The following is an 18,356-nucleotide window of genomic DNA, read 5'->3' as shown; positions in this document are numbered from 1 at the left end:
TAGAAAATAAGGGGCAGCTAGGTGGTGCAGTGGTAAAGCACCAGCCCTGGAGTCAGGAGTACCAGAGTTCAAATCCGACCTCAGACACTTGACACTTACTAGCGGTGTGACCCTGGGCAAGTCACTTAACCCTCATTGCCCTGTTAAAAAAAAAAAAAGATTAGAAAATAGTTATGGGGAGTAGATAGACACCAGTGTTTTCTCAATAGCTGGTTTTAGCTATTATCCATGATTTTTTCGGAGGTATCTTTCCAAAGATCACTTATAAAATGGTTCCTTGTTTTCAGCTTTCTGGACAAAATGCTAAAAATATGAATTCTAATCCTCCTAAATTTTGAAAAGTTTAGAATTAAAATTTCCCAGTCTGCAAACTAAGAAATTGTTAGTGTTTCATAAAATGAATGAAATTCAGGAATTTACCACCTGTCATATCAGCAAGCTGTTTTAATTCATTTGTTGTATACCTACTGGTCTAAATGCTATATGTATTTGTATTTACATATGTATGTGTTACATATATGTATATCTACATAAAGGTATATCTTTTTTGCAATTCTATTTGAAACCCACACCTAGGGGGCAGCTAGGTGGCACAGTGGATAGAGCATGGGCCCTGGATTCAGGAGGACCTGAGTTCAAATGCAGCCTCAGACACTTGACACTTACTAGCTGTGTGACCCTGGGCAAGTCACTTAACCCCAATTGCCTCAACGCCCCCCCCCCAAAATAGACTATGAAATCCACACCTCCACTGAGCCTTGCACATAATATTGGTTGATTGTTCTTTGAATATTAATCACTAAGTGGTCCAGTTTTGTTTGATTTCAATGGTATAGGAAATTCCTAACAAAGTTTACAAATCTAACCAAAACTGGACCCCTCTTGCCCCTTAGGGCCACCTGGGGAGCACCGAGATGACCAGATCATTGCCTCCCTCCGTCCCGCCCCTCCCCCCTACTCCCCACGAGGGTCCAGGAACGGCTTCGAACTCTGCAGCAGCCCAGCTCCCCGCCCCTCGACCAGGCGAGCCGGAGGCCCTGATCCACCAGCCCCGGGACCCTGGGAAGCTCAAGTCCTACTGCCTCCGTCCCCCTTTCCCTGCCACTGACGTGGGTGAAGCCTCCAAGAAAAAGCTGAGGTGGACATCGTGGGAAGGAGCGGGCTGGACCTAACTAGGTCCGTCTCCGGGGACCCCTTAGACTGGCTCCCTCACCCCATCTTCATACCCGGGGATCCCTTAGTCCGGCTCCCCCATCCCATCTTCGCTCCCTAGAGCGCGTCCCGGGGGGGTCGCTGCTCACAAACCATGCCAGAAAATATCCCCCCCCTTAAGGTTTTAACGATTCCTCTGACCTCCCCCATCACCCTCTCCTCCGAACCCCCAAAGTCGGTGAATAAGACAAATATTTATTAAGCCCCTGGTATGCAGTGTTTGTTTACACTCGTTAGGTGCTTAAGTTGGCAGTCGCCCCATGGGATAGAGGAGCCTGCCGAGAGGGCTGGAAGACCTTCATTCAAGCCTGCTTTAACATACACTGGATGCCCGTGGGCAAGTGTCTTAACCTCTCAGTGCAGTGGCACCGGCCAAGAAGAAAAGAATTTATATAGTCCTTCAAGGTTTGCAAAAGTAGTTTACAAATGCTATCTCATTTGATCCTCACAACAACCCAGTGAAGTAGGTGCTAATATTACCCTCATTTGACAGAAAGGAAAATGAAACTGAAGCCAGGTTAAGTCACTTTTCTGGGGTCACGTGGCTGGGAAATGACTAAATTACAAAGTTGCTGCTAGATTTCTTTCTGTGAAGGGAGTTTCTTCATGGGGAGCTCCCTACACAGATGAGATCATAGGTCAAGATCAAAAAAAAATTAGGCGACACAAAGCTTAAATAGTTGTTCAGCCGTTTTAAAGTCGTGTCAGACTCTTCTCATTTCCTTCTCCAGCTTATTTTACAGATGAGGAAACTGAGGCAAACAAGGTTAAATGATCTGCTCAGGGTCATACAACTAGTAGATGTCAGGGCTAGATTTGAAATTAGGAAGACTCTCCCTAACTACAGGCCCAGCACTTTAGCCATGTGTTCATTCAATCAGCAGCCATGCTTTGTTATAAAATATAAACATAAATAAGGGAAATAAAATCTATCCCTAAAAAACTAGGATCCAAATTAGAATACTAATGGTTGGAGGTCATAAGCAAAGTGTTGTGAGAGCTCACTTTCTTCCTGAGGTAGGGTGGAGGGTAACCAGAGAAAGTTTTCTGTAGGAAGTGACAAACTGAACTAGATATCAAAGGATAGGTTGGATTTCACTGGGTAGACACTGAGGAGAGGAGAAAGTAATGGGTTTCATTCCAGGGAAAGGAACAGAGCTGGAAGGGACCACTGTGATAATTTAGATTTGTTTTGTTTTGCGGGGCAGTGAGGGTTAAGTGGCTTGCCCAGGGTCACACAGCTTAGTGTCAAGTGTTTTAGGCTGGATTTGAACTCAGGTCCTCCTGAATCCAGAGCCCGTTGCTTTATCCACTGTACCACCTAGCTGGCCCTTGAGATAATTTAGTTTTACCAATGAGGAAACAGGCCCAAAGAGGTTAAGGGACCTATTTAGTCACAAAATTAATTGCAGAACTTAAATTTTACCCAATTTCTCCTGATTGCAAATCCAGCATCACTCTTGCCTTAGTAAATGAAGAGATGATCAGGACAGAATGAGTTCAGTGAATAGTAAGTAGTCCGATTTGGCAAAATTATAGGGTACCTGAAGTACAGGGAAGTAACCTGAAACAAGACTGAAAAGAGTCTAAAGCCAGACAGTTAATGTCACAATAGTTGGAATTAGGAAAACAATTGAACAAGCATGTATTTGTTATTATTTTTCAGTTATGTCCAGACTGTTTGTGACCCCATGGCCCATAGCAAACCAGGTGCTTCTCTCCTCCTCTGTCTGTCTAAGTTCAGGTTCCTTGTTTACATATTATTCATCCATCCTGTCCTCTGCTATCCCCTTTGGCTTTCAATTTTTTTTGGAGGGGTGGGGGGTGGGGTGAGGCAATTGGGGTTAAGTGATTTGCCCAGGGTCACGCAGCTAGTAAGTGTTAAGTGTCTAAGGTCAGATTTGAACTCAGGTACTCCTGAATCCAATTCCAGTGCTTTATCCACTGCACCACCTAGCTGGCCCTCCCCTTTTGATTTCAATGCCAATATAAGGGTCTTTTCAATAAGTCCTGTTTTCTCATTATGTGGCCAAAGTATTTAAGCTTCAGCTTCAGTACCTACTGATTTGATTTCCTTGCTGTCCAAGGGACTCTCAAAAGTCTTGTCCAGCACCACAATTTGAAAGCATTGTGGTTAGAGAGTCTTTGGAACAAAAAGATTGAAGAGGCAAGGGATGGGGGGGGGGGGGCGGTTTGATCAATGGAGTAAGCCCTTGAAGAAGTCCTTTATAGAAGGCTTTGTGCTAGGTGCCTAAGAGGATACAAAGAAAGATATTACTTTGGAGGAGTCAAAATGCTTATAATCCAGTTGGAAATATAGTTTATACCTCTTTGGCTCAGAAATGCTGTTATCGGTCAATAAACATTTACTAAGGCCCAACTTTGTGCCAGGCACTGTTCTAATCACTGGGTTTATAAAAAGAAGAAAAAAAAGATAGTCCCTGCTGTCAAAGAGCTTATAATCTAATGGAGGAGACAGTTTGACAACGAATATATACAAAGCAAGCTATATACAGGATAAATAGGAAGTAATAAACAGAAAGAAGTCACTAGAATTAAGGTTGGGACTTAAAAGAGGGCAGGGAGATCAGCAGGCAGAGCAACAAGGAGGGAGGGTGTTCCTGGCATGGGGGATCGCCAGAGAAATGTCCTGGAAGCTGAGAGAGGGAAGGTCTTGTTCATGAAACCGCCAGAAGGCCAGTGTCATTGAATTGAAGAATTCGAATCAGGGAGTAAGGTGTTAAGAGGACTGGAAAGGTAGGAGGGGGCTGTTATGAGGAGCCTTGAATGACAGAGCATTTTGCATTTGTTCTTGGACACAGTAGAAAGCCACTAGAGTTTATTTGGGGTGGGGGTGGGGTGGCTGTGAGAGATATGGTGGAGAGGTTTGACATGATCAGACCTACACTTTAGGAAAATCACTTTAGTGGTTAAAAGGAGGATGTTATGGAGTGGGGAGAGGCTTAACATATCCACCAGTAGGCTTTTGCAGTAATCCAGGTGTGAGGTGATGAGGGTCTGCAGTAGAGGGTGGCTAGTGTCTGAGGAGAGGGCTTATTGGAGAGTTGTTGCAAAGGTGAAATTGAGAAATCCACAGGCCTTGAGAAGAGATTGGATACGGTGGTTGGGGGAGGGAGGGGGGGTAGGAGAGATAATGAGGAATCCAGTATGACTCCTAGGTTTTTAACCTGACGAACTGGGAAAATTATGTTGCTCTCTATGTAAAAGGGAAGGTTCGTAAGTCCTTCATAATTGCTCTCCAAAATGGTTGGATCAGTTTATAATTCCACCTATAGTGTACTGGTGTCCCAATTTCTCCATGACCCCTCCAACATTTGTCATTTTCCCCTTCTATCATTTTAGCCAATCTGATAGATGTGAGATGTAGTTTTTAAAAGTAGTTTTATTGTAACCATCCCAGACACATAATACTCCAAGAATCGAGATGTTTCCTGACACCAGTGTTATATAGAAGTTGAAAATTGAGCTTGAGTTTTCCAACTGAAATGCAAAATTAAAAATAAACTGAATGTATGACAGTTTAACAAGGCATTTCATTTACAGAATAGCCAAAGAATGCATTTCTAAATTTTTTTCCAGCTTTGAATGTGTTTTTACACTTAATAGAAAGTATAAAGCAATTACAGCTAAAGATATTACTACTAAGGGAAAACGACCATCTTTTCCTTTCCATTCATATAGGCATTTTTTTCACACGTTAAGCATTTTAGTCTGAAAGTGGCAAGGTCACAAAAAATAGAGTAGAATTAAATATTTAGAGTAGAAAAATTTTGTGTGCTAGGCAACCTCAAAAACCTTCACAGTAAAATTATTATAAATAGGTATTCAGCATGGTCCTGTACCATATAACTGAACTATATCCTTTCCACTTAATGGAAATTTACATCACAACTTATGAGCATAAACAGGGACTAGTTTCCAGTCAGTTGATAATCAGTTTTCCAAACTATTTATAGGCCCCGGGGAACAAGTTAAGTATTACAGTATGTCCAAAACAATCCTCACATTTATAAAGGAGAAGAAAAAGATTTTACCATGAAGAAATGGCAAAAGAGATTCCTAGTTGCATGTTCAAAATGCTGTATGTTCTCTTGCGTAGAGAAGCCTCTTTTCAAAGACTCCGTTAAAAGTGCCACCAAAAGATGTCACCTTCAGTATAAAGGATACCATTAATACATTGACACTGCTATCAAAGATACGTCTGTATTGCATGACAGTCTGCAGTACAGACTTCTAAGGAGAATGAACATTCTAGAGTTAACAAGTGAGCATTCAAACACTAAGGTATTAATTAAGGCACTTAAAAGTTATTGGGCTTCTGCTTGGAGTGAAAGAGTTTAAATGGATGGTGTTTTAAAATGACATGGTTTGTTGTTAACCATCTACACTGAAGAATACCAGCATAGTAGCCGTTACAATTAAGTTCACCTCTCCTTCTTAAAATAGTAGGGTTGCAAATCTTTATATATTTAAACTTTCTAAGTCATTGTTTTGAATTAGGACACCCTCTCTGTTCCGATAAATTATTTAAATGATAGCTATCTCCTCTATGGTTTTCATTCACTTTTTCTCCCTCATTAAGGTCCTGTGATATTGAATCCACAAAAACATAATGCCCTCTTCCTAATAAGGAAAGAAATGCCCCTACAGGTTAGCACCTTCTCTGAAATTTATAGTCTTAAGGGGTTTCCTAAAGCAAAGCTTCTTAAGCTGTGGGTCGTGATCCAGTATGAAATGGCATAACTGAATGTGGAGGTCGTGAAACATTTGACAACAGTAAAAGGTCATACATACCTCTTTTATATACCTATGTACCCAGGGTCACATAAAAATTTATCAGGCAAAAAGGGGTCCCGAATAGAAGAAGTTTAAGAAGCCCTGTCCTAGAGCATCAAGAGGTTGAGTTGCTTGCCCAAGGTCACACAGATGGCAGTGCCAGAGATTGTACTTGAACCCAGGCCCTCCTGGTTTCAAGTCCTGGATCCTTTTTTTTGTTTGTTTGTTTTTTGGGGGGGATGAGGCAATTGGGGTTAAGTGACTTGCCCAGGGTCACACATCTAGTGTTAAGTGTCTGAGGCTGGATTTGAACTCAGGTCCTCCTGACTCCAGAGCTGGTGCTCTATCCACTGTGCCATCTAGCTTCCCCCGCCACCGCCCCCCATCCTTTTTTGCTTTGCCACACTGACTTTTATTAATTATATATTTAATTAATCCCTTATTCTTGCTGCACTGAAATTTTGACACTTGATAATTCATTGTTAAAAAAGTAATTTTATAAAAGTGGAATGAGTGCTTGAGTAATAAATTTCATATCTATTTCTAATCCAGATTCATAACAATGTTGAATTTTGTCACCTTTGTGGTGGTGGTTGGCTGTTTATTTCTAATTCTAGGAACTTCAGAAAGAAACGCTTCAGAAAATGTTAAGATATCCAAAAAAAGGATTAGTTAGATTTGACCAATCAGATGAAACCACCTATCTGTCCAATTTGGCGGTAAAGAGGAATGCCAGTGCCTTTTTTGAAAAATATGACCGAAGCGAGGTTCAAGAATTACTTGCTACTGCAGTTGTCAGCTGGCTCTCTGGAAAAGAGGACCTACGTTCCCACATAGAACTTCCTGATGGAATTATGAGTCAGTTAAAAAATGTAGGCTTCTCAACAGCAGTCCTGCTAGCACCAGTGGATCCAAATGCAAACCTGGATTATAGAGAAGTTCATCAAATCATAAGAGAGTTGTCTGTTGGAATTTATTGTTTGAATCAAATTCCTTCCATCAGTTTAGAAATCAATTATGATCAAAGCTCATCCTGCCAGCTGCCTCCTGCTTATTTTGACACCCGAATTGGACAAATTCTGATTAATGTTGACTACATGATAAAATCACTCTGGCATGGAATATATATGCCAAAAGAAAAAAGGGTGAGGTTCTCTGAAATGTGGCGTTCCCTTATGGATGTTGATGTTGAAGGGAAACCTCAAACAGATAAAGATATCTTTGCAGAGTTTAGTGCAGCAGGTAAGCAAATACTCTTTTCAAACCATACTCTTCACAATTGTATTTGAAATCATTCTAGATCATGATTTTCACAAAGTAGATAGAACATCTCTCCCTCATACACAAAAAGTGCTTGCAAAAGTTTATAAGTAAATACTTTGAGGTTTTAAGGCTGATTCTATACAGTCATTATAAAAATAATGATTAGTTTATAAGCATAACTATTCATGAATTTGCTACCCATTTTTGTATTGTATCCTACACTCTTAACATATCGGCATTTTTTTTTCTTATGGCTTTTTGGTCAAAAATTTTTACTGTGAGCTAGAGCTTGTAACTAGGAATTTATGCATGTGGGGCAAATACTATAAACCACTCCCAAGGCAAGTGACATTAAAGGTATCTTCAGCCAGAGTTGAGGAGAGAGTGGGGTGAAAGATGGACTTTTAAAACTCATCTAATGTAGCGTTCTCTTTTTTCCTTCATTTTTGGCCTCTAAAAAAATCAATATTGTTATAATAGTCATAGAGGGCATTTTGAAAATGAAATTAAATAATATATAGCTCTTTTCTTCAAACATGGGTCAATATGGTATGGTTTTTTAAATTTTTGACTAGAAGTCAGAAGATTAGGGTTCTAATACAGGCTTTATTACTGATTTGTTCTGTGACCTTGGGCCTCAGTTTTGTTATCTATAACATGAGTTGGTAGGAATAGATTATCTCTAAGGCTTTTTGCAACTGGAACATTGAGTGATTCCAGTTCTGTGTTGGTCAGATACCACTTCATAGGCCAAGACTGACCAGGCCATCACAGGTTAGCTCTTTTGTTACTAGAAAACTACTGGAACTAAAATTGTCCAAGAAGTCCCTGCAGCATACAATTCCATGAATTTGAAGAGAACAAAATACTTAATAAGAACTCAATTAGGTAAAAACTCTTAACATTGTGCCAACACACATAAAACCCCTCCTTGGTTAATAATCTTTTAATCATGCAGGGGATATGCCTTTTGTGTGAGGCTTTCTCTGTGCTATTCTAGTAGGTATCCACTTGAACAACTACTATATAGTGTAACCAGAGAGTAATTAAACTGAAAGAAGTTCACTTTAGGGTTCTTGTGAATCCCTGGGAAGTGTAGCTAAAAATCTGATGCCAGGTGGTTCAAAATAAAATGTTTTAAATATTTTATTTATCATAGTAAACTCACCTTGGGAGAAATACTCTTGAATGTGAACAACATGACCAGGCCACCCTCTTCAGTCTTCCATTTTCCTTCTTGTCCTATAGTTAGTTATAATAGCAGAAACCCACTGTGGCCCAGTTATAGTTTCTGTCAAACACAGAGGAAGAAAAAGAAAGACCTATTCTTAGCTTCCTTGCATTTAAGGAATGTAGAGAAAGAAATAATCTCTTGATTAGGACTATAGACTGGTAGTTCTCAGGATGAAGATAAACTCTTCACAAGCATTAGCAGTGCCTTGACTGTTGAACTAGAGACCATTCTCCTGTATACTTAAGGAGAAATGGAAAAAGTGGTTACCCATGCAACTGAGTGATGCTGATTATCATAGGATAGGTTACATGTGTTTTGTGTGTGTGTCTGATTGCTGTGCAATATATGTGCAATATATTGTGCTTTTCTGCAATGTGTTGCATATACTACTGCAGTGGTACAATGTTATATGTTTCTACATGTGATCTATTTGGTCACAATGCTATTGTCATGTATGGTAAAAATTATTTGTGCTAAAGATTAATATCGAAAGTTTTAGCTGAATCATTTGGGAGGGGCCACACCTGGCCCACCCTGAGATTAAGTATGCTACTGAGGTCAGAAGGAGAACTCTCCATGAGTAGCTTTTGAAGGACCTCCTTTTGGGGGAGGAAAGATTGAATGCGACCTGGAGGGAGGTGAGGCAATTCCCGTAGGCTAAGCTCTCAGGGCACTTCCAGAACGCTCTGGGCGTTGGCTGAGGTCATGGTGGCACATGTACAACTTAGACTGGTGGTCTGTTCAGGTTGGTGAGTTACCTGAAAACCCTAAATTCCTTTGAACCAGTTTAGGCTAAGTTTAGAGTTAAGAGCATCTGTCTGTATTTCTATTTTCCTATTTCCTTATCTTTGATTTTTATTAGTTTCACCTTTGTTGTTTAATCAATTCCCGTGTAATAAAATTTGATCCTTTTGTGAACTAAAACTTAGAGGCTCCTTTCTTATTGGCCTGGGAGAAATATATAAAGGGAATAGTTCAGAGGGGAGATTAAACCTAAAAAGGTTCCTCATATTTCTGGGACCCCAATATTAAGGTGAGTCACCCAAATAACACTCAGTATATCTAATTTTGGCCCTCACACATGTAATGCTATGTGTTTTGCACTGCCTTGCTATTTGTGTCTTGGTTTAATATATGCCATTTTGTCATATAAACTATTGATTATCTGATGTGTATTGTCATGGGGAAAATGGGGTACGGGGTTTGGGTTAGGGGTAAGGGTTCTTAGGAATTCCTCTTTAAAGAATTACACCCGAGGCAGCTAGGTGGCACAGTGGATAAAGCACCGGCCCTGGATTCAGAAGGACCTGAGTTCAAATCCAGCTTCAGACACTTGACACTTACTAGCTATGTGACCTTGGGCAAGTCACTTAAGCCTCATTGCCCTGCAAAAAAAAAAAAAAAGGAGTTATACCCTCTTGCAAACAAAAGCAGTTAGAATAAGATGGTAGTTTATTTAGGGGCAAGGGAAGGGAAGGGGTGGGGAAGGGAAGGGAAGGGAAACCAAGAGAAATCCTTGGACTTCTCTTGGGGAGAAAGGCACAAAGCGTGTGGCTCTGAGGTACCAATCTCCTTGAGCAGGAGACTGGCAGGTACTTTTATAGAGGACTGATGGGGGAGGGGGGGGGCGTGACCATTTGACTGTGGAAAGTTCCTTTAGTGAGGGAGGACCATCCCCCACTGGTGGTGGCTAGAAGAATTGGGTGAGGGGTGGCTAGGATCTCTGAAGCAATCTCTCCCTTCAGGACACAAAGGCCGCAGCCACACCCAAAGTTATCTCCCCAGGGGTAAAGGAGATCAGAATGAAGGGTGGAGGTCCCTAAACTAGTTCAGTCCAATCTAGTTCCGCTTATCTCTCTAGGTGTATCTGTCTTCTGGTTTAGTTTCTCAAGGAGAAGATTCCTTGATGTGCCCCAGAGAACTTCTGGGGTGCTTTGGGCCCACAACAGTATTATGCTACTCACATGCATTAATGTTAGCTGCATGTTGCTCTAGGGTGAATGTCATGTGGTAGATATCTCTGTTTGCATTTTATTATGTAGTTGGATGTTGTCTCTCAATTTAGATTGCTTATGATGTTCACAGATTTTCATATGTGCCCAGGTAATTTCCCAGCATATTTTTGCTGGGGGTGGGAGGGAGAATGTAGGGAGATTGAGGTTTTTGTTGGCCAAAGTGAAGCCCCAAAGGGCCAGGCTTTGAGGCTGACAGGAGTGCATAACAAAGACAGGAATCTGGGCTCCGTGGATAGAGAACCCTTAACCTTGACTCTTTAGCTTACCTTTGGATCTGACTCAAATTCATCTGAATTCTAAACTAGAGCTGATCTTGGGAGGATGGTATCTAACCCTCAGCTTAAAAGGAATCTGCAAAGGATGGCTTTGATTTCCATCCATATTTAGGAAACTGAAAAGAAATGCCTAATTTTAGCCTGGAGCTCTTCTGCCTGGCTTTTGTTATCTAGGTGTAGTGGCTAAAACCAAAGAAGTGTAAATGTGCTGTTATAGGCAGAGATTCTAGCCAGAGGCTGAAACTTGAGATAGCTTTGGTGATCCAGAAGTGATGAGCTCTGAAGATTGACACCAGGAGCAACTAGCAGCTCCCAAGTTCACACTCATCTTAAATCTCTGGGATCAGTAGTTGGCTCCATTGCCAACATTCATCTGAGGCTAGGGGACCAACAGAGTAACATCCCCAACAAAGTTTATTCCATGACACCAGTAGAACAATGTGCCCCACGTTCAACAAGAGTAGTAGAGACTTCCAGCATAGCAGTCGCTACAAACCATCAGAAGCAGAACCTGGTAGAACAAGGTGTCTAACGGAGACTTACTCATAGTTCAAATGCCACACCTATTGGTGGACCCAGTGAGAATGGTGTGATAACAGAACCAGAAAACATCAGTGATCTTGCAGTGTGTCTGTCAGGTATAAATATGCCTTCCACCCATATTCCCCACATATAGATCCCTCACGTATGAACCCTATGTATGATCACTCTTCTGCTAATGTTACTTAAACGTACAAGAGAGAGTGCCCTTGGTTTGAGTAGGAAGAGAGGAGAATGTTTTACCATGTTTTACCATGCTGTTTCATTAAATGTCTTTTCTTTGAACTGAGTCCTCTGGCTGACTGGTAAATAGTATGAGCCCCATGAGCTAAATGTGGACAGATAGAGTATTATAGACCTGAGGGGCTTCATCTATTAGAGTGGTGTTCCCCATTTGCTACCTATTGTTTTATGTAGAGACACTGCTACTCTGTCTGAGGCAGGATTTGAACTCAGGTCCTCCTGAACCTAGGGCTGGTGCTTTATCCACTGCCATCTAGCTGCCCCAAGTGTCATCTTATTAGACTTTGATGCTGGTACAATCAGTGTGGCACATAGAGTCTGTAGAGTTGGTTCAAGGACCCATTATTTGGTTAGGTGCTCAAACTGTTCTTCAATTTTATGCCTTAGAGCAAAAGGCAGATTTCCAGATTTCAGATGAATTGAGTCATTGCTTAAGCATCCAGAAAGTTGGCTCCCCAAACTGAGCACTGAGTTGCACCCCGAGAAATCTATACATGACTTTGTAATGATAATGAGAGCCTTAGGCACTGATTTGTAATGGCATAAACTAGTTCCTTCCTTAAAAGCTGTCTCCTTGGGCTGATGAATGAATGGAAATGTCTTTACGTCCTGAAGGAGCCATTCTGCATGCCCGTTCCTCTCCGTAAAGGGAGTCTCCTCATCTAGGAGTGTCCTATACCAGTGAAATGCCAGGTCCTATCTCCTTAAATACTGAATTGTCCTGAGACATCTTGTGGCCCACCTTCCCTCCCCTCCCCTCATTATGATACAGATCTGAGACTTTATTGTCATGTGAATCATTGACATCACCTGTTGCCAAGTGGCTGACCAGGCATTGATATCTGCCAACCTTCATCACCAATGGAGACTGCATTCCTTGTATTCCACTGATACACTGTGTGTAATGGACAGTATATGTTAGACGTTGTTCCTTTATTTTCTGATGTGTAGAGGTGCAGCCTCAGTGCCAGAAATCTTGTATTTGAGGACTACAGATGTCAAATTTGGGTTTATCAAGAAGAGTCATTCATTGAAGGGTTCTTTTGGATTCTTAGTGTCACATTTCCCAAACTCTCCTCTGACCAAGAAAATAGGCCAGTATGCTGATCTATTAGGCCAACCAGTGACCAAAACTCACATATAACACTTTAGGAGAAATGGAAGAAGTGCTTCCCCAGATTGCCAGAAGCACCCCCCAAATAGGGTCAGGATTAATATTCCTGTCACAAATGGAATAGTATAGTCATTTCCCTTCAGCACAAGGATCTGCCCTGCTAATAGGAATGTGTTTGTCCAAAGGACAAAGTTGCTCTCAGGAAGCAGCTCTCTCCCAAGACGACTACCTCAGACTGCCTCAGAGTTTGCCCATCAAAGACCATACTTAGATACATACAGTTCCCTCCAGAAACAGGGAGTAAGTACCTGTTTTGAGCTAACAGATGATATAGTGGGAAATGGGGTACGGGTTGGGGTTCTTAGGAATTCCTCTTTAAAGAATTACACCCTCTTGCACACAAAATGTAGTTAGGATAAGGTGATAGTTTATTTAGGAGCAAGAGAAGGGAAGGGTGGGGGGAGGGAAACCATGAAAGAAATCCTTGGACTTTTCATGGGGAGATTTGGCATAAAGCACATGGCTCAGAGGTACCAAATCTCCTCAAACAGGAGACTGGAAGGTACTTTTATAGAGGACTGATGGGGGTGGACCATCTGCCCGTGAAAAGTTCCTTTAGTGAGAGAGGACCATCCCCCACTGGTGGTAGCTGGGGGAATTGGGTGAGGAATGGAGGACCATCCCCCACTGGTAGTGACTAAAGGAGTTGGGTTAGGGGTGGTTACAGATCCCTCTTCAAAACACAAAGGCTGCAGCCACACCCAAATTTGTCTCCCCAGGGTAAGGGAGACCAGAATGAAGGGTAGGAATCCGAAGCTAGCTCTGTCCGATTTGGTTCAGCTTATCTCTCTAGGCGTTATCTGTCCTCTGGTTTAGTTTCTCAAGGAGAAGATTCCTTGGTGTGCCCCAGAGAACATCTGGGGTGCTCTGCACCCCATGACACAATCATGGAGTTGGTGGCATTTTTGACACAAATATGCTCACGTACCTGAGTGCAGGTCACATCAGTTTTTATAAAGTACCAATTATATGCCAGGCACTGTGCTACACTTTACAAATATTATCTCATTTGATTCTCACAGCAGCTCTGGGAGGTAGATGTTATTATTTTTCCCATGTTATAGTTGAAGAAACTGAGGCAGAAAGTTAGTTCCTTCCTTCCTTCCTTCCTTCCTTCCTTCCTTCCTTCCTTCCTTCCTTCCTTCCTCCCTCCTTCCTTCCTTCCTTCCTTCCTTCCTTCCTTCCTTCCTTCCTTCCTTCCTTCCTTCCTTCCTTCCTTCCTTCCTTCCTTCCTTCCTTCCTTGCACAAGGCAATGGGGGTTAAGTAACTTGCCCAGGGTCACACAGCTAGTAAGTGCCAAATGTCTGAGGCCAGATTTGAACTCAGGTCTTCCTGAATCCAGGGCCAGTGCTCTATCCTCTGTGCCACCTAGCTGCCCCCACCATAACAGTGATGTGGGATGGAATTTGGGGTCAAATTGATTGTCCCAAAAGAATGACAAGAGTCAGTGACTCAGTTTCCCAAGTTTTTTTGCAATACTGTGGATGGCCACAGGGAGAGAACCAGAATAGTGGAAAGGTGTCTCTCGAATAAGGAAAGGAAAGACAGTTATATTTATAGTATAGCTAAATTGATTTATCAGTTCATTATAATAATCTCCACTTTAGGGAGGTACGGGGGAGGGCCTGTCCTACTCATTATAATATTCTCTACCTTGGGGAGGTACAGGGGAGGACTTATCCTAATTTGGAGTTCCTGGGGTCCTAAGCCAACCCCCAAGGCGGATACCTTTTCCTGTGGAGGTATGTTTTGGGGGTTAACACGTCATAAGGTGACTCTGGGGACAAATTTGGCCTTTTTTGTACATGTCTCTTTCTGATTCCCATGACTAGTTTCAAAATACCTTAATTTTTCATTAGAATTTCTATACCCTGTCATTTCCTTTATTGTTATAGTCTTCAGGTCTTGTTAAGGGCTAAAATTCTAGCTAGTCTGTCTAAAATATCTAATGAGTGGTCGCCAATAAATTATAAGCTTTAGCAAGAGTTAGACTTTTAAGCATTTATTAAGGAGAATAAGAATTTGGTAAAGAGAGAGAAAGGCCTAGATTCCTATCTATTAAAGGGAGAGCACATTTCTAGCTCCCTTCTCCGCCAGCGTCCCCAGGAAAGAGAGCGAGACTGAGCGCCAGTCTCTTCCTTCCTCCTCCCACTAGCCCGCGTCACTTCCTGACTCCTGGTCTTGCCCTCAAAGACCTTCCCTTCATGGGCAGAACTCTTCTACAGTAAGTATCCAGCAGGTGGCGTCATTCCAATCGTTACAGTCTCCATGGCCTAGCTCCCTCTGTTCCTGTTATGGGTACTGAACACTGTGGGTATGATAGCCTAGCATCCTGACTTGTAAGTTATCTATTAACTGGGGTCTGAATCCCTTTTAGAACTAATATCTGAATTAGAGCTTGGACCTTAGGTTTTTCTGTTAACCCCTTTTTGCCTCCTACATCATTCCCCCTTTTCAATACCGTGGGAAAAATGACGACTATCAATTCTTCTGTATCTACTTCCTGCTGAGTGGGGGTGAAGTAGGGGACCACAGGGGGTTTATGAATTGAGGGAGATCTAGGAACCAGAGTTACAAATGCAAGGACCACAACACAAAACACAAATGATTTAAGGGGCAACAGGGACCCTAATACAGAATAAATCTAAGAGTTCCATGAAAAAAAAAAAACTGGACAAAGCAAACTGTTGTGAACAGTTTCAGCCATCCAGGTAACCCCTGTATGAGGAGCTCAACCTTCAGAATGTGTTCTGAATCATATAGACTCTGCCTCAGTCCAGGACCACATTTGCCAGAGAGTTCAAGCTCTCTTCCAATTCTTGTAACCCTAATGCAGTAAAATTAGAAATTTATTCTATTACCAATGTTAAATTTGTAAGCATAACTTCATGTTCAAGTTACCCAACAAAAGGAATAGTGAGGGCAGCAGTTTTTCAGACCCACCAAAGAAAATTATCCCAGGTTCCTCTTCTGACTTTAATATGAGAAGAGGCAGTAGCATTCTTACTCTGGAATCCAAAATAGCCCAGGATAACATATGGGCTTAAGCAGTTGGTAGTTAACACTAAAGATTTATAATCTCCTCCTTGTTATAGGAAGGGGAGATACCTTGGGGGAACAATAGGATGCAAGGGGACCAGGGCTAAGGTGGCCCGGTGAATGGACCTGGCAACTAATCTAGCAGCATGGTCTGCTCTGTGATTCCTTTGTACTATGGAGTTGGTAGCTTGGTGCCTTTGGCAGTACATAACAGAGATCTGACTGGGCAGATTTATGGTAAAACCTGAAATGCCTAACTATGTTTCCTAGTTACCATCCTCCCTCTCATCTGAATGGGGAAGGAATTTCACTTTCTTCTAAACCAGAAAAATACCCAGTTACTTTAACCTTATCATAATACCATATAAACATTAGCAGGCAGATGACAAACCTGAATATTAATATACCTTGTTGTTTGGCATATCAAATAACCATACATTTAAGCTGTAAGATCTTACATACTTGCACTGTCCTCATTTTTTCTACTGACTACTTGCTCTGATTATAGAAATCTGCTATAAAAGAAAAAGCAGGGACATGATTATAAAACCAGGATAAAACATCCTTAGCTCTGTTTGAATTCAGGTAAAAGTTACAAGTGACCACCAGTCATACAGTAATAGCCAAATTCAGGGATAGCCAGGTGGGGAAATTTTTCTGATTCAGTAGGAACTCAATGAGCCAAAAGGAGCCTACCTCGGATTGAGTCTGAAATCTCACCTTCACTGAAAGAAAAGGGCCTAGTGTTAGATCTAGAGCTGTCAGGGACTGTGGAATCCGTATAGTTCAACCCCAGCATTTGACAGATGAGAGAACAGGCCTAGAGAAGAAGTGACTTACCAGAGACACCCATTAAGAGTCAGAACCAGGATATAAACTCAGGTTTTTTGCCTCCAAGTCCAACCCTCTCTTCCATCATGCCAGATTGAGTTTCAGTAAGCAGGTAAGGAATAAGCTTTTCTGACTGGCCCTTTATTGCTGCACAACTACTCTCCGGGTAAAAAGAAACCTCAGAGATCACTGTAGCAGATGGTCAGATCCAATGAGCACAGCGTGAAAATGACTTTGTCCCAGGGCTCCTACATCTAGTGGGAAAGGGATAAGTTTCATTCCTGGAAGTGGAAGCTTCCTCTCCTGATGATTGCCCATGAAACTCACATGGGATCCTTAGCCAAACCAGGCCAATATTGCATGACACAACTGTCCCCACAGCCAACCTGGGGTGCAGGAGTTCTGGGGGAAAGCAGTCTGGCTCTTGGCCCACGGGCTTGGGAAAAAGGATGCCATCTCCCCAGGTTCTTATTGCTTCAGGTCTCCTTTCTAAGGAGAGGGGCAGACTGCGCCTATAGTCATCCTGTCCTCTGTGTCACCCAAGGCTGTCACCTCCAGTTCCACCCCCAACTGTTTTTGCTCCAGGTGAAAAAATTTCTAGTTACAGCTCAGCATGTATTTGCTTGGGCTCAAAAGCCACAAAACAATATAATAAGCTCTCAAAGGAATACAAACATCATGTTGTATGGCAATGCCTCCTGGAAGGCATGCATAACACTCTTTGCTCCAGGTGAAAAAATTTCTAGTTACAGCTCAGCATGTATTTGCATGGGCTCAAAAGCCACAAAACAATATAATAAGCTCTCAAAGGAATACAAACATCATGTTGTATGGCAGTGCCTCCTGGAAGGCATACATAACACTCTCATCTGTTCTTGTTTTTGTTTTTTTGCAGGGCAGTAAGGGTTAAGTGACTTGCCCAGGGTCACACAGCTAGTAAGTGTCAAGTGTCTGAGGCCAGATTTGAACTCAGGTCCTCCTAACTCCAGTGCTGGTGCTCTATCCACTATGCCACCTAGCTGCCCCATATCTATTCTTTTTGGGTTTTTTTGTTTTTGTTTTTTGTTGTTGTTGGTTTTTTGAGGGGCAATGAGGGTTAAGTGACTTGCCCAGGGTCACACAGCTAGTAAGTGTCAAGTGTCTGAGGTCAGATTTGAACTCAGGTCCTCCTGAATCCAGGGCTGGTGCTCATCCACTGCACCACCTCACTGCCCCCCTCATCTATTCTTTTTGCAGGGCAGTGAGGGTTAAGTGACTTGCCCAGGGTCACACAGCTAGTAAGTGTCAAGTGTCTGAGGCTGGATTTGAACCCAGGTACTCCTGAATCCAGGGCCGGTGCTTTATCCACTGTGCCACCTAGCTGCCCCCAAATTAATTAAATTTTTTTTTTAGTGAGGCAATTGGGGTTAAGTGATTTGCCCAGGGTCACACAGCTAGTAAGTGTTAAGTGTCTGAGGCTGGATTTGAACTCAGGTACTCCTGACTCCAGGGCCAGTGCTCTATCCACTGCGCCACCTAGCCGCCCCCCCCCCCCACCATCTATTCTTAAAGACAATTTTGATGAAGTTGGCAAGCTCTAGAATTGCCTTAATCTGCACTTTTTGTCTCACATAATTTTTGCCTTTCAGTGACAATGAAGACCTAAATTTTAAAAAGAGCACTGTATAAAGTAGGATTCTGGAAGGTATATTTTTAAGATTTAATTAATTGACATAAATTTTCACACTCTACA

General features: G+C 42.1%; 1 protein-coding gene across 1 annotated transcript in view; it reads left to right on the top strand.

The window, feature by feature from the left end:
- The first annotated feature begins 6,653 nt into the window (after positions 1-6,653).
- The window catches only part of ANKAR (ankyrin and armadillo repeat containing), a 92,485-nt gene continuing 80,782 nt past the window's right edge, over positions 6,654-18,356 (top strand). Inside the window, exon 1 of the mRNA XM_043996621.1 lies at positions 6,654-7,251. Coding sequence (XP_043852556.1) covers positions 6,654-7,251 — 598 coding nt within the window. The remainder of the gene's footprint in view (positions 7,252-18,356) is intronic.

The sequence above is a fragment of the Dromiciops gliroides genome, chromosome 3 (assembly GCF_019393635.1).
Source record: "Dromiciops gliroides isolate mDroGli1 chromosome 3, mDroGli1.pri, whole genome shotgun sequence".
Classification (NCBI taxonomy): Eukaryota; Metazoa; Chordata; class Mammalia; order Microbiotheria; family Microbiotheriidae; genus Dromiciops; species Dromiciops gliroides.
Note: the sequence above shows the minus strand (reverse complement) of the source record. Positions and strands in the feature narration are given on the sequence as shown.